This window comes from Mesoplodon densirostris, chromosome 1 (genome assembly GCF_025265405.1).
Source record: "Mesoplodon densirostris isolate mMesDen1 chromosome 1, mMesDen1 primary haplotype, whole genome shotgun sequence".
Taxonomy (NCBI): Eukaryota; Metazoa; Chordata; class Mammalia; order Artiodactyla; family Ziphiidae; genus Mesoplodon; species Mesoplodon densirostris.
Genome location: NC_082661.1, coordinates 155,209,401 through 155,233,571, shown reverse-complemented (window position 1 = coordinate 155,233,571; position 24,171 = coordinate 155,209,401). Strand labels below are relative to the sequence as shown.

General features: G+C 37.1%; 2 protein-coding genes across 6 annotated transcripts in view; one reads left to right on the top strand and one right to left on the bottom strand.

The window, feature by feature from the left end:
* PDS5A (PDS5 cohesin associated factor A) overlaps positions 1-24,171 on the bottom strand; it is a 132,278-nt gene that overhangs the window by 75,456 nt on the left and 32,651 nt on the right. For all 5 annotated transcript variants that reach the window (XM_060110832.1, XM_060110825.1, XM_060110839.1 and 2 more), the window contains exons 3-6: positions 6,215-6,418; positions 5,054-5,140; positions 4,406-4,503; positions 143-269 (exon numbers count right to left, since the gene is read on the bottom strand). In XM_060110832.1, the coding sequence (XP_059966815.1) occupies positions 143-269; positions 4,406-4,503; positions 5,054-5,140; positions 6,215-6,418 (516 nt within the window). The remainder of the gene's footprint in view (positions 1-142; positions 270-4,405; positions 4,504-5,053; positions 5,141-6,214; positions 6,419-24,171) is intronic.
* On the top strand, positions 20,399-21,552 carry LOC132497579 (proline-rich protein 11-like). The gene is given in 3 exon segments (XM_060110868.1): positions 20,399-20,912; positions 20,914-20,958; positions 20,961-21,552. Coding segments are annotated over 3 exon segments (1,089 nt in total). The 5' UTR covers positions 20,399-20,408; the 3' UTR covers positions 21,501-21,552.

Sequence of the window (24,171 nt, the reverse complement as noted above, 5' to 3'; positions counted from 1 at the left end):
TGTGTTACTCTATTTTATTTGGGGCTGGAGAACGATAATGGGAATAATTACATGGGATTGCAAATGGTGAAAAACAATTATTTTTCATATGTGTAGTACTATCATTAAATATTAACCTTTAATATCTTCATACTATACAGACCTTATGTGCAGGAATGAGGTTAATAAGAATGGAGTCCAATAATTCTTGAGTAACTCCATCACCTTCCATGATGATAGAACTCATCAAGTCTAGCATGTGCATTTGTACCTTCTTATTGTGGCTATTGCTTTAAAAAAAGAGGAAGAAAAAAAGAAAAAAAAATTAGGCTTACAAAAGAAAATTAAACTTCCGAGTTTAAAACAACTATCTCAAATGTAAAAGGATTTTCACCTGATTGAGGGAACCATGCCAGTAATGGCAAAGAAACTTTGGCTGCTCTATATTTACTTTCTCCCTTTGTTGATTATTAAAACAGCTACTGAGATATCATTGTAAAGTATTTTACAAAAACAAAAACCTTAAAATTTAATTAAGCATCTATACAATTAGAATTCAAAGAGTGAGTTAAATTCAACTAAACAAAAATGTCAACTTCAAAGAAAGGACATCTTTGCTTACATGCCCCTGGATTTTAAAAGGTGATAAAATTTTAAGTAAGGAGACAAAAAAAATGTACAGGATAATGAAGGTAGGCAATTTTTCATCCTTTTTATCCTTTTTGATCTTAATAATTCCCCCAAATAAGGCAGAACTATAAACACACAAGAGAGCCAAAGTCAACACTTCTATATCTTTGCCGCTGGACTTTTTAGTTCAACAATACTGAAAATCCAAAGTCTGATATAAAATGCTTACCAGAACTTATCACTAGAAGGTTCTGAAAATGTCATCCTGTTATCTCTCAAAGAATTTCAAATGAATGAAAAATCAACAAGGTAAAAAGCCAAGAATCAGTTTCAGTCCTGCTTCCTTAGCCAGTATAGAGTCAATGTGGGCCTCCTCAATAAATATCTCTACTGCTGATACAAACTTACCCAAAAAGACTGGCTACAAAATTGTTATAAATTAGTAGAGCATCTAGGTTTCTCCCTCTCTGACTGCATCTTAACTAAAGACTTGACCTATCCATTTTCACATTTATCAGAATACATATGCAAAGACAAATCAAGATAATGATATAACTTAGTTGCACTACTACAGACACAGGGAAGTTTAAATTAAGACTAAACCAAATGTTATTTCATTTATGTATTTCTTACCTATTATTTTTAAAAAATTAGTTTGAAGTAATGTATAATACACCTGTTGGACACTTAGTTGTAATATCAAAGATGAAAAAATTTATAAAGTTGGTAGAAAAACTGTCCCATCGTTAGATACACAGTTTTCTACAGTGTAGAAAGATACCCCTTTTAGAAAGATACCCCTTTTGCATATCCTCTCTTAAATATCTTGTTTACTATAGGCCAAGACTGTGAAAGATCAATTATACAGTGGGATGTGTGTGTGTGGTAGGTGAAGAAGAACAGATATTCAGCTTGATGCAAAAGAATGAAGAGAGTATATAGCTCTCAGATCCATATGCACTTGAGGATAGGAAAGGAGTGAAGGAAAGAGAAATGAAAAATGGACTTAAGAATTATTTCCACAAGTTCCAGCCCAAGCTTCAATAATAGGGGTAAGATTTACTCTCCTACTTGAACAACTAAAAAACTGGACAAAATATAAGAAATAACAGTTTTCAGATATCAGACATTATACACATGCTGCTGAAAGAAGGGAACAATTTTCCCAGCTTACTTTTCCTACTTGGTAAAGTTTCCAGGCTTCAGTGTGGGAAGAGAAGATCCAAGCAGAGCCTAATGGTTTTCCTGAGTCTGGGGTGACTACAGGGCAGAATACCAGAGGGGAGAGAGCTACTCAGAGAGCAAGCTCACAGAGGGTACCCCCGCTCCCCGAGTCTTCAGGTGCTTAGTGATTAGCACATGCAGGTGAGGAAATTTCTTGAGTTTGGGGAAGGTACCACCTGAAAGGAGTAGAGGGAATAATTCCCGGAATTCATACAGGTCTTAACAATGTGCATGTTCCAACTACAGTGGAAAATCTTATAACTCACAGGGCATCTAATAGAGTAATCAGAAGGGTAAACCCACATATCCAAGCAGCTCTATGAGCTCCATCCACAATGGGACAACAAAATCAAATTGTTTAAAACCAGTAATACAGAGAAAATCTTAGGTGGGTAGAGAAAAAGAAGATCCATTATTTACAGAGGAACAAAGATTTAAAATGACAAAACATCATTAGAAGCAATGCAAGCCAGAAAAAGATGTAGGAAACATCTTTAACAGTACTGAAAGAGAAAAAAAAAAAGTCTATTAACCTGAAATTCATACCATGAAAATAACTTTCAAAAATGAAGGTGGACTAAAAGACTTTTTCAGACATATAAAAACTGAAAGAAGTCTATCAACAGTAGCCCTGAACTATAGGAAATGTTAAAGGAAGTCCTTCAGAGTAAAGTAAAATAATACCAGATGGAAATCTGCATATATGCGAAGGAATGAAGAATACCAGATATATGGTAAGTGTGTCAGTAAATACAAATTAATAAACTCCTCTATCAAAAGGCAAGTCCTTTATTTACTGATACTTCATTGCGAATTCTTTCAATTAGATAATTAGGTCAACAATAAACTTAGATCTTCAGAGTCAGTAAAGAAAAATAGATAGGATTGTATGTAAAAGTAATAGAGGAAAGAAGTATAACTGCAGAGTGGGAAGCAGACTTAAGTGGATAACCAAGGTCACAAAATGGGCAGAATGACAAGTCAGGCTCTTTTTTTTCATTTTGTTGGTGATTTTAATATTAAAAGAAAACACTGCAAATATGTGGTAGAATGCAAACAATGGCCACAAACTGTTCCTATCTCTGTATGCACAAGCCTTTAAAATGCTGCTCTGTCCAACAAAATATGGAGTCTATCTAACCAACCTTTGAATCTGGGCTTCCCTATGAACCTTGCTTGGCCAATGAAATATAAGTAAACATGAAGTGTGCAGAGGTCTTAAAAAGTGCTTGTGTGGTGGGGTGTGCCCTTCTTGCTACATTTGAAACCCAGTCAGCATAAGAAGAGGTCTGAACTAGCCTGCTGGATGACGAGAGAGTGACACGTGACCCAGTTGTCCTATTACCTCAGCCAACTGCCAGATGTCCTGCTAACTGACTGCAAATAAAGGAGCAAGTCCAGCCCAGAGAGAAAGAACTGACAAGCAGAATCATGAGCAAAATAAAACGGAACCTGTTTTAAACTACCAAGTTGTGGGTTACTTTGTTATGCAGCAAAAGCTAACTAACACAAAGGTAAAGTTTATACATTTTATCTTTTATTTAAGGGCCTTCAGTTAGTTGCCACAGGAAGCTTTTTCTCATGAAGTTTTTTTATAAGCTTCTATCACTAGACCAGGTTGGTCCAGTCCTTTCCTGTTTATTCCAGGTTAATTCTCTTCCTACCATTCTATCTAAGGAAAAGAAAAACATGTTAAAGTATTCATAAGAAATCTACAGAAAACTTTAGAAATGTGCTGTCCAATACAGAAGCTGTTATCCAACAGCCATTTGGCTATTGAAGATAAAGTCTGAATAGAGCCTTATGTTGAAATAATAATGCTTTGGATAACGTGAAATAAATAAAGTATATTATTTAAATAAATTTCACTTGTTTCTTTTTACCTTTCTTAATGTAGCTACTAGAAAATTTAAAATATATTTGACATATATTATGTTTGCATATAATGTAATGTTGCAGAACACATCTCATAACAATGCTTGGTTTACTACACACACACACCACACACACACACACCACACACACACACACCACACCACACACACACACACACACACACACACACACACATACACACACACCAGAATGAAACACTGGATTGAAATCATATTGTTCAGCAATATGTGCCCCGGCAAGCCACCAAACTCCTCTGTACATGAATGTCCCTATTTCTATAAGGAAAGAGCAATGCTTACAATTTTTTTTAGCTGTAAAATGAGATGATATCAAAGTCAGTATACTTAACCGCTGAGCTATTATGCCTCCCAGTACTCACTAATGATACTTACAATACTTAAAATTTCTACCTTATAATTTAGTACTTCATTATATAAGGTCTCATACTGCTTGCTTTACAAGTCAACCTATACAATTGATTCCATAATTTAAAATGGTAATATAAGGACAAAGGCAGGTTTCAGACAACAGAATTTTTTATTTTCCTTTTTATGTTAACTCTTCTAAGGAAAACATTTCCTTTTAACTAAAAGATCTTAGTGTAAATGCACAGTACATACTTCAATACACAGAGCAAGAAAAAGAGACAAACAGAGATGCTTAAAAAATAACTTACTTGATCACTGAGAAGAGAGTCCTAAAAAGCTGAATAAAAATTTCATTGCAATCTTCCAATTCAAAGCAGATGTTATATGATTTAACCCAAGCTAAATTCTTAAATAAATAAACAAATAAATAAATAAAATTATTTACACATACATAAAAGTTACACAAAAGCAAGCTCATTAATAAGATTTAATTTTTAGAATTATAAATCTATAGTAAAGCTTATAATGGCCCAACATATAAAATTACAATTGTTTAAACAGCCGTACTCTGATCTTTAAAAAGACGTATCTGCTGGCATTAACCTTCTCTAATTGAAAAATACTGAACTGTCAGAGGCTAGTAACACATATATATGTACAAAATATAAGGCGCAGTGAAAATTAATTCAACTTAATCTCTTTGGGGATTAGAAAAGAATAAAAACAAATATAAAAATAAAGTTTCAAATAATATAACAGCTTTGCCAGTGGAATATGCTTTATCTTTTCAGGATATGAGGAGCAAAAAAAAAAAAAGAGAGATTGTAAATGACATTTTCTTAAGTGGGCTTCGTATAAAACAAACAAAAAAAGATTCATTTTACATTATAAAGTTACTATAAAGAATTTTCTACAACATGAAATAGTGTGATATTTATTAAATAAAATTTGTTTACCTCTAATAAATAAAAGTATCTATTAAACTGCGGGCTCTTTGTATCCTCCAAACCCTTTAATTGTCTGGTAATAAACAAAAATATGTCCTGTTTTAAAAAATGATAAAACATATTAATTTAGATACAAATACTTGTCACTTTCACAATACATTAATAGTTTATAATATATATTCTCCATTATAGACAATAAAAGAAAATTCTCCTTTAGCCAATGACTTGGGACTGGCCTAGTCCATTACTTAAAATATCTGGAAAACAGCAAATCACTTAAAATTACATTCTTTATAAGCAAAAATAAAGATTATTACTGCCACAAATCTTTAGGCTTTCTCATTCTGAGAGGACCATAGGTTCTATATCTTGCTACCCTTCTAGTACAGAACTTTATTCACTATCTTCATCTTGTATTATGGCAGTTATCTTCAGTTTAAGTACCTGGATATGAGTCTTCCATTATAATTTCCCAAATTAAATAGTAATTTTCAGTACCTAGTTTTGAATTTGATGAGTGACTACAAAGTTGTGTGGAACAAAAGCAATAATAGACTGGTCCAAGGGTTGTACTTTCCACAACAATAGTGCTCCATTTCTTAATAAGCTTTCTTTAGAAGTTTTAACCCCAAATAGTATCAGTATGGAACAAACTGATTTTAGGACTATTTAAAAGAAAGCAATCCAAAGGATTAAAGTATAAAAGTATTCAAAATACGAAATCAGCTCAAGAGATCAACTCAAAAGAGGAGTTCCTCAAACATTTCAAACAAAGGCAGAACTATCAAGATGAGCATACAGTTTTGCATATAATATAACTTGCAGGGGAACACAGTCATTTGAATGTGTAAATTCTGTTATATAGTTGTTTTAAAAAGTGTCATTCATCCACCATCCCTTCAATTCAGCCATCTGGGCTTTGAGATGGATATTCCTGAAGGTTAGATATGAGCAGATAGGGACTAGTTTTGATCCATACCCTTTAATGCCACATAAAAATACCAATCATTTTTGTGGATGCTCAATATTAATTGAATGAATAATTAATTAGTTTTAGAACTTATGATATAATCTTCTTACGGTCACAGGATGATTAAAATGAAACCTATGTTCCTAAGGGTAGTAAGTTAAACTATAAAAGTAAACTAATTTTGTAAAAATTGTATTTACCTTTAGTTTATCGTGGGAAGTATATGGAGCTTCTGGGGCATAGATTCTAAAGATGTCAGCCAAACAGCATGCTACAAGGAGACGCACATCTTTATTGGGATTCCTGAGAAAAAATTCAGATGCTAGATGCAAGGCTAGTGGGAGATACTGCTGTTTTTCATCTTCTGAATCCTGATCCATATCCATAAAAGTTTTGACTACCATCTGCAAAAATATATAGAAGAAAAATATAATCAACTCTTGATATTTAGAAACCAGTAGAATATATATATTTAATCATCTCCATTACAACACAGACTAGCAATCAGTTACCATCAGAGGATTCACAATCAATTTTTGTATATCTTCATTTAAGAATTCGAGTAAAGATTACCAACTTCTGGATTACTGATAGATACATTATCTGCATTTGTACCAGGTTTATGAAGAACTAAAGACTCTCGTTATTAATATTATATCTAGCCCAGGTAAAAAGTTCATGGCTTCGTATGGATAAGCAAATCATTTGATATTTTGCAACCTCATCTATTATGTTTCTTGTACATTTTATCATCAAAGCTGCCTTGATTTAGGCTCCTTAAAACTATTTCATTTCACACTTTAATGAGTTTTGCAATTCACAATAGAAAGCCATGCTTAAATTTTTTATGTAGTTGTACTTCTGATTAAAAGCCTTAATTATAAAATAACCTCTGTTCTTATTTATGGTTACAAAATTAACAAATGCACATTTTAGAATCACTCTAAAAGGCAAAAAAAAGTATAATGAAAAAAATCCATAATTTCTCAACCCCAGAAAATAACCACTATTTATGTTTTTGTGTATTTTATGCTGGTCTGTTTTCTCTGTAAAGATGCAAATAACCATATAGTCATTCCTTATTCATTTATCCAATCATGATTATTTCCTCATGCCATCAAAATTCTTCTTTAAATAAATCAGACTTCACCTAACCAGTCACCATTCTCAAATATTGAAGGTGTACTTCTATTTCTATTTTGACAAGACTTTTTATCGTGAGTAAGTGCTGGGTTTTTTCAAATACTTTTTTGTGTCTACTGAAGTGATATTTTCCACCTAATTCTGTTACGAGAGTAAATCCCACTGACTGGTTTTCTAATTATAATCCAATTTTAATGTATAACATACACTATCCTAAAATATAGACAGGTATAGTATGAATGACCTAACCTGGAAAAAACAACACAGATGAGGATGACTGTAAATCACTATTCCTTATGAGCCTAAATACAAACGTCAGGAATGGCATCTTAAAGAACTGAATTCGGTGATTTTGTTATAAATGGCTTTGTGCTCATACAGAGCTTGGGGGTGGGGAAGGAGGAAGGGAACAGTAAAAGTGGAAGCAGTCAACATCTGGAGAATACAGGAGCTCTCTACTATTCTTGCAACTTTTCCAAGTCAGAAATTATATCAAAAGAAAAAGTCAAAATTAAAAAAGAACACATTTACCACATGATATGGGACAAACATACATATATTAATAGCTGAAATGAAAGCTCACCAAATAAGACTTGTCTTTTAAAAAAAATTTTAACAATTAATGTTAAATATTAATTGGGGGTGGGGAAGATGTATTATTCTTTTTCTGATTTTAATAGAACATATTTATCTGTGCATCACTAGTTTGATATAGAGATGTTAATAATATGGAAATAAAATCACATTTATAAAGTATTCTAATTCTACTTTAAAACCTTTTAAATCAGAAATGCATATGGCACAGTGATTTACAGTCATCCACATCTGTGTTGTTTTTCCCAGGTTAAGCCATTCATGTTATACTTGTCTATATTTTATGACAATGTGTGTGGTGTATTCCCTTTTGAAAGTTTTGAATCCAGCGAATTCCCAAGGACCAGATGTTCTTTTTAAAATTATTATTTCTTATTACTTCATCCAGAGCTTTATTTCTTTTAACATGTTTTGAAATATTTGTGTTTATTCCACTTGATTTTAACATTAACATATAGCTGAGAAAAATGTTTTCCAGTTTTATAAGTCATTTGTTTCTTTCACCTAACTCTTGTCAGGAAAAGAATTTTTATCTGTTTTGTTAACAGTTGTATCCTCAATGACTAGAACACGACCGGACATAGTAAGCTTGCAAACTTTTTTTTTGAAAGAACATTAAAATTCATGACCCGGAGAAAACCACAATTTGAAAAGATACATGCACTCCAATGTTTACTGCAGCACTGTTTACAACAGACATGGAAGCAACCTAAATGCCATTGACAGAGGAATGGATAAAGAAATGTGGTACATATATACAATGGAATAATACTCAGCCACAAAAAAGAATAAAATAATACCATTTGCAGCAACACAGATGGACCGAGACTGTCATACTGAGTGAAGTAAGTCAGATGGAGAAAGACAAATATCATATGATTATCACTTATATGTGGAATCTAAAAAAATGGTACAAATGAACTTATCTACAAAACAGAAACAGAGTCACAGATGTAGAAAACAATCTTATAGTTACCAGGGGGGAAAGGCAGAGAACGATAAATTGGGAGATTGGGATTGACATATACACACTACTATATATAAAATAGATAACTAACAAGGACCTACTGTGTAGCACAAGGAACTCTACTCAATACTCTGTAATGGCCTATATGGGAACAGAATCTAAAAAAAGAGTGGATATATGTATATGTGTAACTGATTCACTTTACTATACAACAGAAACTAACACAACATTGTAAATCAACTATACTCCAATTAAAAAAAAAAACAACCAAAGCAACAAAGTAAAATGTTAAGATTTGATGAAGGTGAGTGGTAGGTACATAAATGTTTGTCTTATTATTCCCTATGAATGTTTGAAATATTACAAAATTATAAGGAGACAATTTGATTAGGTGAAACGAACTTTTGTTTTTAAGGTTTGGGGTGCAAGTTTCCAATATGACTTGAGCTACTTGGGAGATTTTCTAGAACAGCTGTTTCAACCATGTTCCGACTTTGAGGTTCCTAGTAGCCCTGGTAGAGGCAACAAAACAGCCAAAAGGAGTGGTGTGACGGGCACATGCCCAGGGTCTCTCAGTTGCTTGCCTCTGAGCAGCTGGCTTTTCATTAGCTTTATATATTGACCTTCTGTATTTGGGCGGTACATCCTAAGACTAAAATAAGTTTGTAAACCATTGCTACCCCTCATAAAAGCTAGGAAGCTTTGCGGAGGGGAGGATTGGGAGTTTGGGATTAGCAGATGCAAACTAGTTTATATAGAATGGATCAACAACAAGGTCCTACTGTATAGCACAGGGAGCTATATTCAATATCCTGTGATAAACCATAATGGAAAAGAATATGAAAAAGTATATGTATAACTGAATCACTTTGCTGTACAGCAGAAGTTAACACAATACTGTAAATCAACTATACTTCAATAAAAATTTTTTAAAATTCATGGAATGTCTTTTTTTTTTTTTTTGCTGTACGCGGGCCTCTCACTGCTGTGGCCTCTCCCGTTGCGGAGCACAGGCTCCGGACACACAGGCTCCGCGGCCATGGCTCGCGGGCCCAGCCGCTCCGCGGCATGTGGGATCTTCCAGGATCGGGGCACGAACCCGTGTCCCCTGCATCGGCAGGCGGACTCTCAACCACTGCGCCACCAGGGAAGCCCCCATGGAATGTCTTTTTAACATCTACTCTGATAATATATATTATGTATATTTAAAAAAAATATGATCCATATGTCCCTACCATTCTGGCAAAAAACTTCATCAGTTCTTGACACTCAATCAGTATATTATGTCTGTTGCTCGAAATTTGTTTAGAATTTTTAAGTAAATACAGTCTAAACATAGGTCTATAGCAGGGGTCACAACTCAAGGGGAGGGAAATGGAAATAACCACTTGGGAGAAATGGAGAGCACGTGCCCCATCCAAAGACAAGAGCTGGTTTCAGCTAATTGTTGCCAGGTGAGAATGCAGACCTAGTATTGCAAAATCATTCAGTTGATCAGGACACAATAAAACGTTAAGTGAAATCATCCGACTTGAGAATTTCAGCAACTCCAAAAAATTCATACCATTGTGAGGGACAAGCAAAACATGTCTATGTGGTCCTCAAATCAACAATTTGCAAATTGTTAGAAATATTTCAAAGGAAAAATGTCAGCACAGCCAACTTTTCAGGTAGACAAATTATTCTGAAAAGTTGTTTTGCCATTTCTTTTATACTTAAATAGTTTTCTTTAATTAGCTGTAAAAGATTATGAAGAAAATATTCAATAAACTGAACATCATTAAAATCCAGAGAGCCTTCAAAATGTTAATGAGGATTTTTATAGCACATACTCCTAAACCATACCACAGAAAATATCAATAACATTTTCCACGCCCAAAAGTAATGGTATAGACAGACCACTTTAGAACCTACCAAAAAAAATTAATTCCCAGTGGGATAAAAATCAAAATTTGAAAGGGACCTCTAAGACATTTTTTAAAAATTAAGAGGGGGACTTCCCTGGTGGCGCAGTGGTTAAGAATTTGCCTGCCATTGCAGGGGTCACAGGTTCATTCCCTGGTCCGGGAAGATTCCACATGCTGTGGAGCAACTAAGCCCATGCACCACAACTACTGAGCCTGAGCTGTAGAGTCCACGAGCCACAACTACTGAGCCTGTGTGCCACAACTACTGAAGCCCGTGCCTCTAGAGCCCACGGTCCACAACAAGAGAAGCCACTGCAATGAGAAGCCCGTGCACCACAAGGAAGAATAGCCCCCACTCTCCGCAACTTGAGAAAGCCCGTGCACAGCAGCAAAGACCCAACGCAGCCATAAATAAATAAATAAATAAGTAAATAAAATAATTCATAATAAGAGGGACTTCCCTGGTGGTGTACTGGTTAAGAATCCACCTGTCAATGCAGGGGACACAGCTTCCAGCCCTGGTCCAGGAAGATCCCACGTGCCGCAGAACAGCTAAGCCCGTGTGCCAAAGCTACTGATCCTGCGTGCCACAATTACTGAAGCCTGCGCGCCTAAAGCCCGTGCTCTGCAACAAGAGAAGCCACCACAATGAGAAGCCGTCCGTGCACCACAAGGAAGAGGAGCTCCCGCTCACCGCAAGTAGAGAAAGCCTGCACGCAGCAATGAAGACCCAACGCAGCAAAAAAAAAAATTAAGAGTATCTTTATGATCTCGAGCAGGAAGGAGTTCTTAAATCAAGACACAAAAAGCACTAGCTATGGATTGATTCTTTCCATAAATTAAAGTTCATGTGCATTCATCAAAGATATCACTAAAGTTTTCAAAAAGACATGCCACTTAATGAAAGTAGATACTTGTGGCACGCATAACCAACAAAGAACCTATCTAAATATATGTAAAGAACTCCTACAATTCAATAAGGAAGAGAAAACCCAATTGTAAAATGGACAAATGACTTGCTAGACTAAGCACTTTTTGAAAGAAACCCAAATAGTCAAAAAAATGGGGGACTAAATCCCATTGGTGGCCAAGGACATGCAAAGGAGAACAATGGTAAGAGAACTGACATTTTAATAATACTGAGTTCTCTGATCCACAAATATGGTATATGTCTCCACTGATTTAGGTTTTTCTCTTCCAGACTGACTGAATATTGGGACAATCACTGCATCCTTCTGGAAGGATACTCTCTATGTTGCCACACACTGTACACTTCCATCACAATGCTTATCTCACTGTGCTTTCTGCTTTTCTATTTATTGTCTCTGCTAGGGCTATGGCTGCACCCTGTTTATTTCTATACCTTCGGCACAAAGACTTTGGTTTGACATATACTCAATAAAAGTTTGTTGAGTGGAAAAGAATGTCTTCCAGCATTTATTATGTAGTTTTCAGTGTACTGGTCTTGTACATTTTGTTACTTCCAACTATTTACCTTTTTGGATGCTACCGCAAATTTTAAAAACTTTGCATTTTCCAACTGCTGGTTCCTATTACATAGATGCAGTCAATTTTTGCATACTGAGCCTTTTACACTGCTACACAGCTTTACTGGTTCTAGTAGCTTGTTTATGCATTTCTCAGGATTTTCTATAAATGCAATATCATTAACAAATAAGGACAGTTTAATTTTATCTTCTCTAATCTGTATGCCTTTTATTTCCTTATTGTGCTAGCAAAACCACGACTGAACAGAAGTGAGAGCATTTTTGCGTCTTTTGAGATCTTGGAAAGCATTCAGTCTTTCACCATTACGTATTAAGTTAATGGGTTTCTGTGGATGCCTTTTTATCAGGTTGAGAAAGTTTTACCTTCTATTCCTAAGGTGCTGTTAGTTTTTTTTTTTTTTTTTTTTTTTTTGTGGTACGCGGGCCTCTCACTGTGGTGGCCTCTCCCGCTGCGGAGCACAGGCTCCGGACGCGCAGGCTCAGCGGCCATGGCTCACGGGCCCAGCCGCTCCGCGGCATGTGGGATCTTCCTGGACCGGGGCACGAACCCGTGTCCCCTGCATCGGCAGGCGGACTCTCAACCGCTGCGCCACCAGGGAAGCCCAGGTGCTGTTAGTTTTTATGAAGAATGTGTTGGATTTTTTTTTCAGATACTTTTCCCACATCTATAGGGATGATAACATGTTTTTCCCAATTTACACTAGTGTTAATATGTGGAAATAAATTGATTAATTTTCAAATATTAAACCAAATTTGCACTCCTGGAATAAACCTGACATGGTGGTCATTGGGGGTGCACTGTGTTTTGCATGTGTGCGGTGTTTTTTTTGTTTTTCGTTTTTCCTATTTTTGGTTTGCTTGGTTTGGCTGGCTGGATCTCCCCTGCTAATATTTTGTTATTCATTTAGGCTCTTGGTCTGCAGATTTCTTTTCTTGTAATATGTTTTGCTTTGGTATCAAGGTAATTATTGGCCATATAAAGTGAGTAGGAAGTGTTCACTCTTCCTGTTCGCTTAGTTTGTGTCGGACTAGTATGCTTTTTTCCTTAAGTGTTTTGATAGAGTTCATCAATGAAGTCATCCAGGTCTTTATTTGTGGGAAAGTTTTTAGTTGCAAATCTAGTTTCTAAAATCAGTATAAAGGGACTTCCCTGGTGGTGCAATGGTTAAGAATCTGCCTGCCAATGCAGGGGACATAGGTTCGAGCCCTGGTCCGGGAAGATCTCACATGTCATGGAGCAACTAAGCCTGTGCACCACAGCTACTAAGCCTGTGTTCTAGAGCCCTTGAGCCACAAATACTGAGCCCACGTGCCACAACTACTGAAGCCCACACGCCCAGAGCCTGTGCTCCACAACAAGAGAAGCCACCGCAATGAGAAGCCGGCACACCGCAATGAAGAATAGCCCCTGCTCACCACAACTAGAGAAAGCCCACGCGCAGCAACGAATACCCAATGCAGCCAAAAATAAATAAATAAAATTTTAAAAATAAAATAAGATAAAACCGGTATAAGGTGGGACTTCCCTGGCGGTCCAGTGGTTAAGATTTTGCTCTCCCACTGCAGGGGGCACAGGTTCCATCCCTGGTTGGGGAACTAAGATCCCTCATGCTGTGTGGAACGGCAAAAAACAAAATCAAAAACAAAAACTGTACCCTGAGTGCCTAGCCCTTTGCCTAGCACAGAGTAGCTCCTAAGTGAATTATTTCTTGACCTTGAGCAGGAGTGATAATCAATCACAACATCTGCCAAAAGCTAAGTGACCAGTTATCACCTGCAATGTATAATAGTTAAAATCAGTATAAAGCTATCAGGTTTTCTATTTCATCTTAAGTCAGTTTCAGTAATTTGCATTTTTCCAGAAATATATCTATTTCATTTAGGATACTGAATTTACTAGCATTATCTTGCTTATAATATGCCTTTATTACCCTTTTAATGCCTATAAAATCTACACTGATGTCTCTTTTTTCACTGATATTGCTAATTTTTGTCTTCTTTCTTTACTTTTTCTTTTTCCCCCCTTGCCCCCCCCTTTTTTATCTTGGTTGTTCTAATGTAGTGGTCTCAAGGAGGAGTGAATTTGCCACCCACCTCCAGGGGATATCTGCCAATGTCTGGAGACACTTTTAGTTGTCACAACTGGGAAAAGGGGTTCTACTGGCATCTAGGGGTAGAGACCAGGGATAGGACAGCTCCCCACAATTATCAGGCTGTAAAAGTCAACAGAGCCAAGGTGGAGAAAACTGATCTAACAGCGGTTTTGCCAATTCTATTATCTTTTCAAAGAACCAAATTTGGCATTATTAGTTTTGTCTACTGTCTGCGCATTTTCTATTTGATTGATTCCCATTCTTACCTTTACTATGTCCTGCTTTCTACTGGGTTGGCCCAAAAGTTCCTTCGGTTTTAAAAGTAAAAATAAAAGACACATTTTTCATTTTCACCAAGAAGTTTATTGAACAACGTATTCGCCCTTCGCCCTTTTGTTCCACTACTTTCTGCCATTTTTCAGGCAACTTCATAATTCCATCTTCCCAAAACTTTTAGTCTTTGTGAGCAAAGAACTGTTCCAGGTGCCTTTTACAGTCTTCCAGGGAATTGACATTTTTTCCATTAAGAGAATTTTGTAAAGACCAAAATAAATGGAAATCCAAAGGTGCAATGTCTGGTGAATATGGCAGATGAATCAGAACTCCCCAGCCAAGCTGTAACAGTTTTTGCCTGGTCATCAAAGAAACACAGTCTTGTGTTATCCTGATGGAAGATTATGCATTTTCTGTTGACTAATTCCAGATGCTTTTCGTCAAGTGCTGCTTTCAGGTGGTCTAATTTGGAGCAGTACTTATTGGAATTCATCATTTGGTTTTCCGGAAGGAGCTCATAGTAGAGGACTCCCTTCCAATCCCACCATATACACAACATCACCTTCTTTGGATGAAGACCGGCCTTTAACGTGGTTTGTGGTGGTTCATTTCGCTTGCCCCACGATCTCTTCCGTTCCACATTATTGTACAGTATCCACTTTTCATCGCCCGTCACAATTTGTTTTAAAAACAGAACGTTTTCGTTACATTTAAATAGAGAATGGTATGCAGAAATAAGGCCAAGAAGGTCCCCCCCACCAACCCGCTAAACTTACTTGGAACCCGAACACCAAAGCAATTAACATAACTAAGCTCATGCAAATGATTTTCAACGCTTGATATGGATACTTTGAGTATGTCAGCTATCTCCCACATGGTATAACGTTAATTGTTCTCAATTAATGTCTCGATTTGATCGCTATCAACTTCAACTGGTCTACCTTCAAGTAATCTCCAGCAGGAAACTTTGCAAACCACTTCTGACACATTCAATCAGTCACAGCACCTTCTCCATACACTGCACAAATCTTTTTTTGCATTTCAGTTGCGTTTTTACCTTGCTTGAAATAATAAAGCATAATATGCTGAAAATGTTTTTCTTCCATCTTCAATGTTAAAATGGCTACACAAAAATTCACCAATTTTGATAAGATACTGGTTGTTGTTTTTTTTAATGCACACTGATATGACAGCTGTCACAATACAATCTAACAAAATTGTTTCAAAGGAAGTTAAAGACACCTAAGCACTACTGGAGCCATCTTAACAGAAAAAACCAAACTAACTTTTTGGCCAACCCAATACTTTCTTTAGGTTTAATCTGCTGTTCTTTTCCTAGGTTCTCAGGGTAGAAGCTTATCACTGATTCTAGACTGTTCTCTTCTAATATGAACAGTTAAATGCTTATCAAAATAAATTTCTCAGGCTTCCCTGGTGGCGCAGTGGTTGAGAGTCTGCCTGCCGATGCAGGGGACACGGGTTCGTGCCCCGGTCCGGGAGGATCCCACATGCCGCGGAGCGGCTGGGCCCGTGAGCCATGGCCGCTGAGTGGGCGCGTCCGGAGCCTGTGCTCCGCAGCGGGAGAGGCCACAACAGTGAGAGGCCCGCATACCACAAAATAAATAATTAAATAAATAAATAAATAAATAAATAAATTTCTCAATAAGCACTGCTACAAAGTTCAAAATATTTTCTAGTTTTCCTTGATTCCTTCTTTTATTCATGTATTACTCAGAAATATACTGTTTAATTTCCAAATATTTGGGATATTTTCTGGACATCTTTTATTAATTTCTCATTAAACTCCCTGTGATCATATTACCCCTGTATGTAATATGAATCATATTCAATGTATTGAAATTTGTTTAATGGCCCACCACATGGGGCTATCTGTCTTAGTGAATGATTCATGTGCACTTGAAAAGAATGTGTATTTCTGCTGTTATTGAATGGAATGTCAATTAGGTCAAGTGCACTGGTAATTAACTCTTCTATGACCCTATTGATTTCTGTCTACTTGTTTAATCAATTACTGAAAGAGGAGTGTTGAAATTTTCATGTGTACTTGTGGACTTGTTAATTTCTCAGCTATGTGGAAGCTGTTATTAGGTATATACTGTTGTATTTTCTTACTGCAGTGATCCCTTTATTATTATCAAGTATCTTTTCTTATCCTTGGCACTATCCCTTGTTCTAAAGTCCACTTTGCTTGAAATACTGCCACTGTAACTTATAATCTGCATTAGCAAATTCTTCCAATCTTTTTACCTTTTTTTTTTAAAGACAGGTTTTTTGAGGTAAAATTACATAAAATTCACTTTTTAGTGTCCCAGTCTACGAATTTTGACAAATACACAGTTGTGTAACCAACATTACAATCAAGGCATAGACTACTTCATCGCCCTAAAAAGTTCCTTTGTGTCCCTGTGAAGTCAACCCTCAGCTGCTTCCTTAGCCCTTGGCAACCCCTGATCTGTGCTGTCTGGCAACCCCTGATCTGTGATATTCTGTGATTCCAGAATATCACATAAATGGAGTTACACAGTACACTGCTCTTTGAATCTAGCTCTATCACTTAACATAATGCATCTGAGATCCATTCATGTTGTACATATCAGTAATTCATTCCTTTTAAGTGCTGAGAAGTATTCCATTGGGAATATAATTCCCAATTTAATTGGGAATTCCATTGTGTTCAGAGCCAAAGAAGACAGACACAAATGGGGAGAAGGGTAGATTAAAAAGGACACAAGGAAACATATGGGGGAGATAGATCCATTCATTTTCTTGATTGTGATGATGGTTTCAAGGCTATATATGTACGTCAAAACTTGTCAGATTGTTTTGCCCTGACAGCAACTCTCTGACACCAACTGGATGTACTACCTTTCAATTCAGTTCTAACACTAACTACCTGGAGTTAGCACAGACCCCGCAAGTTAAAGAGCAAAAAATTCCTTCACAAAACTCCCCGCACTTCAGATGATACATGCAAGTCCTGGGGGCCGCCTGCATCTGTGATAGGCCAGTTATGACTTTAGGGCTTCCTACAATACCCTCAGGTTCAGTAATGTGCTAGAATGACTCACAGAACTCATTGAAAGCATTATACTTATGATTACAGGTTTATTATAAAGGACATAACTCAGGAACAGCTAAACAGAAGAGACGCATAGGTCAAGATCTTGGGGAGAGAAGGCAGGGATGAAGAACTTCCATGTTCTTTCCTGGTGGATCTGACACAATACTCTCCCGGCACATCAATGTGTTCGTCAACCAGGAAGCTCCTCCTGGTTTCCAGAGGTTTACTGGGCTTCCTTATGTGGGAATAATTCATTCATTCATTCATTATCATTTCATTGAGCTAGGTCACTAGCCTCCCCCCACCCCTCCCAGTTGGCTGAAAATTCCACATCTCCAACACTTTGGTGACCAGTCCCTTCCTGAAGCTATCCAGGAAGGGGGTCAGGAGTCACCTCATTAACATAACAAAGATACTCCTATCACTCAGGAAGTTGCAAGGGTTTTTGAAGCTCTGTGCTAAGAACTGGTAACAAAGACTAGATATATATTATAGTATATACTTCAAACATGTGCAACCTATTGTATTTCAATTATAACTCAATACAGCTGTTTTTTTTAAAAGGCACTGTCTTGGGGGAAAAACAGTAAAGTAAAAGAACTTTAAAACCTCACTGGTAAAAATTAACTTTTAAAAAGTCCAACATAGAAAATGAAAACTCTTATTCACTGTTAACTACAACCACTTTGGTGTTTTCGGCAAGTAAAAGATATGCATACCCAATGGCCCAACAATTTCACCAATGTCTATGTCTATGCCCTAAAGCAGCCTGTACATGTACAATAGAACATGCATACAAGTATATTCATAGCAATGTTGTTTGTAAAAGCCAAAAAAACTAGAAGTCATTGGCAAGAGAGGATTGGTTAAGTAGTACAATAGAGTACTTAGTATACAGCAATAAAAATAATTGAAAAACACATAAGTAATAACATGGATGAAGCTCAAACATAATACTGAAAAAGACGCATACACAAGGAACCATACTATATGATTCCATTCATATAAAATTCAAAGCTAAAACTAGAAAAAACTACATTTTTAGAGATTTGTACACAGACAGTGACACTATAAGAAAACCAAAGAGACTGCATTTATATGGTGGTTATGAAAGAAAAAGTTTATGACTAGGAGGTACACACTAGACTTTTGGGGGTGCTGATGATATTCTGAAGGTGTTGATAGTCTATTTCTTTGTTCATATGTTCACTTTATAGTTACTTGTTAAACTCTACATATTTTATGTACTTTTTATATGTTCACATATAAATATATACACACACACAAGACCCACCATAATATATGTATATGCATTTAATAAAAGTTAATAGCTACTTTAATTATAATAGCTAATAATAGTTAAATTTTTAGGTATGATAATCATAGTATGATTTTTTTTAATATAGTACCCTATTTTTTTTTTTTCTTTTTGCGGTATGCGGGCCTCTCACTGTTGTGGCCTCTCCCGTTGCGGAGCACAGGCTCCGGATGCGCAGGCTCAGCGGCCATGGCTCACGGGCCCAGCCGCTCCGCGGCATATGGGATCCTCCCAGACCGGGGCACGAACCCGTATCCCCTGCATCGGCAGGCGGACTCCTAACCACTGCGCCACCAGGGAGGCCCAGTACCCTATTTTTTAGGAATACATTCTGAAATAGTAATGAAATGCTATCTGAGATTTGCTTCAGGAGTTCATTATTCTCTTTTCTTCACTTTTGTTTTTGTTGAAGTTTTTCCATAATAAAAAATGGAAAAGTTAAAAAAAAAATTACATGTACCATAAGAATCTTAGATTCCTTTTAAAGGAGCTAATCTTATCACCTTTGGGGGGCAGGGCCACCACCTGGCATGCAGGATGTGGGATCTTAGTTCCCAGTCCAGGGATCAAACCCATGCCCCCTGCAGTGGAAGTGAGGAGTCCTAACCATGGGACCGCCAGGGAATTCCCTAATCATATTTTAGATAATGTAAAGACTTCAGAAATTTTCCATTTAAAAATAAGAGAAGAGAAGGGGATTACCCTGGTAGCACAGTGGTTAAGAAACCACCTGTCAATGCAGGGGACACGGGTTCAAGCCCTGGTCTGGGAGGATCCCACATGCCGCGGAGCAACTAAGCCCGTGTGCCATAACTACTGAAGCCCATGCACCTAGAGCCCCTGCTCTGTAATAAGAGAAGTCCACGCACCGCAACAAAGAAGAGCCCCTACTCGCTGCAACAGAGAAAGCCCACATGCAGCAATGAAGACCCAACGCAGCCAAAAATAAATAAAATAAAATAAATTTATTAAAAAAAGAATAAGCACTGAGCTATTTGCCAATATGCACTCCTTTCCGGTTTCATATAATTGTTTTTAACATAAATCCTTTTATCTAATATACATTTGAGGTGAAACCTGAGAGAAGCAGGCAAGGCAGGGGTATAGTTAATGCATAAGCCATTAGAACTACAAAAATTAGGGAATTCCCTGGCAGTCCAGTGGTTAGGACTCCATGCTTCCACTGGAGGGGGCATGGATTCGATCTCTGGTTGGGGAACTAACATCCCGTAAGCCGTGCGGTGTGTCCAAAAAAACCCCCAAAAACAAAAAACACAATTACAAAAATTTTAAGTCTACCTAATACACATTCGATGATAATTTTAGAAGTGTGCTCACATCAGAGCAACTTTGGGGCCTAAAGCTCAAAGTTCAAGTGACATAGTGACTAAATTATCACATTAATAGTATGTCTTGATTTTTTTATTTTATTTTTTGTATTTTTCTTTATGGCGAGGGAGGTGCCACTGCTGGGACTCCATCGAATCCCCGGACTCTTAGGCTAAAACCATGCCCAAGTTCAAGCAACAAAGAATAAAGCTAAAAGCCAAAGCGAAAAGATTTTTCAAAAGAAAAGAAGCCTCTCACTTTCAGCCTAAGCTAGTTACACCTCCCCCTCTGCCACCCTCACCAGAAAGAGTGGTTATTCCTTCAACAGATACACCCCTTAGCAGAAGCTGGCTAAGGCCATCCTGGAACTTCAAATTTCCCAATTTTAAAGATTTAGTAAAGCTTTGGACAAATAGAGTATGGTCTACATACAACTGGTTTCAGAACTGCATGGCCCGGAGTTTGGAAGTATTGATAGACACCATCTTCCCATGCCGTTTCTGCCACCAAGAACTTCATAGTCTGAAACAATGGTTTCTCATTTTGGAAAATGAATTACGCAAGCTCCAGGAAGCACTGAAGGCCGTCTCAGAAAATTCTTCCTGTCCAAGCTGTAGTCAGATGTGTCACATGCGTGGTAAACTTACAAATGTGCCTGCATGTGCTCTAACCACCCCTGGAGACCCCGGGGGCTGTACTTCCCGCCTCACTGCCACAGCCAGCCAGTCATCTTTTCCTCCGCCCCTGCCTCCGCCTGTGCCTCCACCCCCTCCGCCTCCACCACTGACAGTACCTTTGCTGCTCAGAAAATCTGATCTCACTAAAGCACTTCAAGCTGGACCATTAAAAAAAAGTGGACCCATGCAGATAACAGTTAAAGATCTACTGACTGTGAAATTAAAGAAGACACAGAGTTTTGATGAAAGGAGGAAGCCTGTACCATCACCAAAGGCACAGAATCCACTAGTTACTATCTCTGACCTGCAGCGCATTTCCCTGGAACCAAAGTCCAAAGTGTTATCAACTCGAGTTACAAATGTCTTCATTACTCCTGGTAAAAGCCAGTTAGATCTGTGGAAACTACTCAGAAAAGTCGATGTAGAGAGGAGCCCAGGTGGAACCCCACTTACCAATAAAGAAAATATGGAAACAGGAACTGGGCTGACCCCAGTAATGACCCAGGCCTTGAAGAGTAAGTTTCAGCTGGCTCACCCTAGAAGCCCAACTCAAACTCTGCCACTTTCTACAAGCAGCTTTGATGAACAAAATTGATGCCACCTCTGCCTGACTCCATATGATGATCCATAAAATATACAGATAATATTACCCCAATCTTTTTTTAATGTCGTATGTATAAGTAATTATATTAATATATAATTCATTCGAAGAATTAAAATATGTATGGAGCCCATACATACTGTAGCAGAAAGCAAGTATTAGGATATTTTCTAGTTTACATGATCAATAATAGAACAGATGGGAAAATGCAATCCCGAAAGTGATGTTTATCCTGGAACTACCCAATTTAGGTTGGGGAGGTTATTCAAGTTTAACTAGATAACTCTAATTTTTACTCTACAGGTGCAGTTATGACATTAAGAAAATAACCTGGGGAAAATGCAATCCCGAAAGTGATGTTTATCCTGGAACTACCCAATTTAGGTTGGGGAGGTTATTCAAGTTTAACTAGATAACTCTAATTTTTACTCTACAGGTGCAGTTATGACATTAAGAAAATAACCTGGTGCCCATTCATCTTGGGTATTCTCAGGTAACTGAAAAGCAAAGTATTTCAGCCTGTAAAGCTCATGCACTCATTAAGTGCTGCAAACTTAACCAAAAAAAACAGACCCTCTAGATTTTATTTCTGTTCCCTATAAGCAATTAAGAAGTAAAACCATCCTCCATTCAAACCTAACTGTTCCAAAAGAATTTGAAGCAAAAACTCCAATGTGACCTTAAAAATTAGAATACCATGGGACTTCCCTGGTGGTACAGTGGATGGGACTCCGTGCTCCCAATGCAGGGGGCCAGGGTTCAATCCCTGGTCAGGGAACTAGATCCTGCATGCATGCTGCAACTAAGAGTTCACATACCGCAACTAAGGAGCCCACATGCTGCAACTAAGAAGCTGGCGAGCCAAAACTAAGGAGCCCTGGAGCCACAGCTAAGGAGCCTGCCTGCTGCACCTAAGACCCAGCGTAACCAAAAAATTAAATTAATTGATTAAAAAAAAATAGAATGTCTTTCCATTGTACCTACATTGTAAATTCCTTTTAAGAAAACTTCAAAAAAAAATCAAAAAAAAAAAAAAAAAGAAAACTTCAGTATTCTTAAGTGCCCAGACTACTCTTCTCAAAAGTAAGTTACCTTCATATTAATACAGTTGATAAAACTGTATTAATACTCTAATACTCCATACTCTAGGCCCTTATTACATCACACCCGACTTTAGTCTCTTTAAGTCTCAAAATCAAACCCAGAGCTTCTAAGTTACTCTTAAAACATCTATTTTAATGTTACCCCAATAAAACAATGGTTTCCCACTGATAATACCTTATGGCATTTAAAACACCATAATCAGGGCTTCCCTGGTGGCGCAGTGGTTGAGAGTCCGCCTGCTGATGCAGGGGACACAGATTCGTGCCCCGGTCCGGGAAGATCCCACATGCCGCGGAGCAGCTGGGCCCGTGAGCCATGGCTGCTGAGCCTGCGCGTCCGGAGCCTGTGCTCCGCAACGGGAGAGTCCACAACAGTGAGAGGCCCGCGTACCGCAAAAAAAAAAAAAAAAAAAAAAAAAATCTTACCTGCTCTTAAAATTTTGGCCCAAATTCTGCTTCCTCTTTTTGAAGCTCTGCTTGACCCACTCTAGTCTGAAAGAATCACTGACTCCTTTGAACTGAAAACACTGTACCAATTACAAAGCAATTATCTTACAGTGTCTCCTTGCTGCGGTTATTAGTATGAAAATTATGTGTCCTCAAGAAGATTGTCATCTTCTAAGGGCTCTACATTTGTCTTATAAAGTAAGATATAAATGCATACTTTCTGAAGGAATGAAACCTATTAGTATACTTTTTGACATGCTCTAGACTTCAGTGGTTGATCAAGTCTGAGAACAGAAATCTCCCTAAAATTCTGATTTGTCAATAGCTATGCAATCAATATATATTTCAAGACTAAGTGTTAATATTAAGATAAAACAAAAAATTAAAAATAGAACTATCATATGATCCAGCAATTTCATTTCTGGGTATTTATCTAAAGAAAACAAAAACACTAACTCGAAAAGATATATGTACCCTCATGTTCATTGCAACTTTATTTACAATAGCAAAGATGTGGAAACAACCTAAATGTCCACTGATGGATGAATGGATAAAGAAATTGTAGACTCTGTATACATACATATGTGTGTATGTGTGTGTGTGTGTGTGTGTGTGTATGGAATATTATTCAGCCATTAGAAAAGAATGAAATCTTGCCACTTGCAACAACACTGATGGACTTAGAGGACACTAAGTTAAGTGAAATAAGTCAGACAGAGAAAGACAAATACCATATGATCTCTCTTATGTGTCAAATCCAAAAAACAAACAAACAACAGAGTATCAATACAGCTACTTCAATTTTAACAAATTGAGTTACTCTATGGAAAAAACTCAATAACCTATTTTTCTAATAAACCAATAGAGCCTACTTGAAGATACAATTTGTTTTGTTACTCATATACTTAGTCAAGGTCACTATTCTTTAATGAGACAAGGTTATTTCATACCTAAATTGTGTGGTATAGAAAAGTTAGACGCTACACATTTCACTGTACTCTTCCTGAGAGCTAAACCAAATTATATTTTAAAGACTCATTCTATCAGCCCCAAACCATTTAACAAGCATATACTACAAAACTACACTTCACAAAGATTCCTGAAAGTTTCTGAAT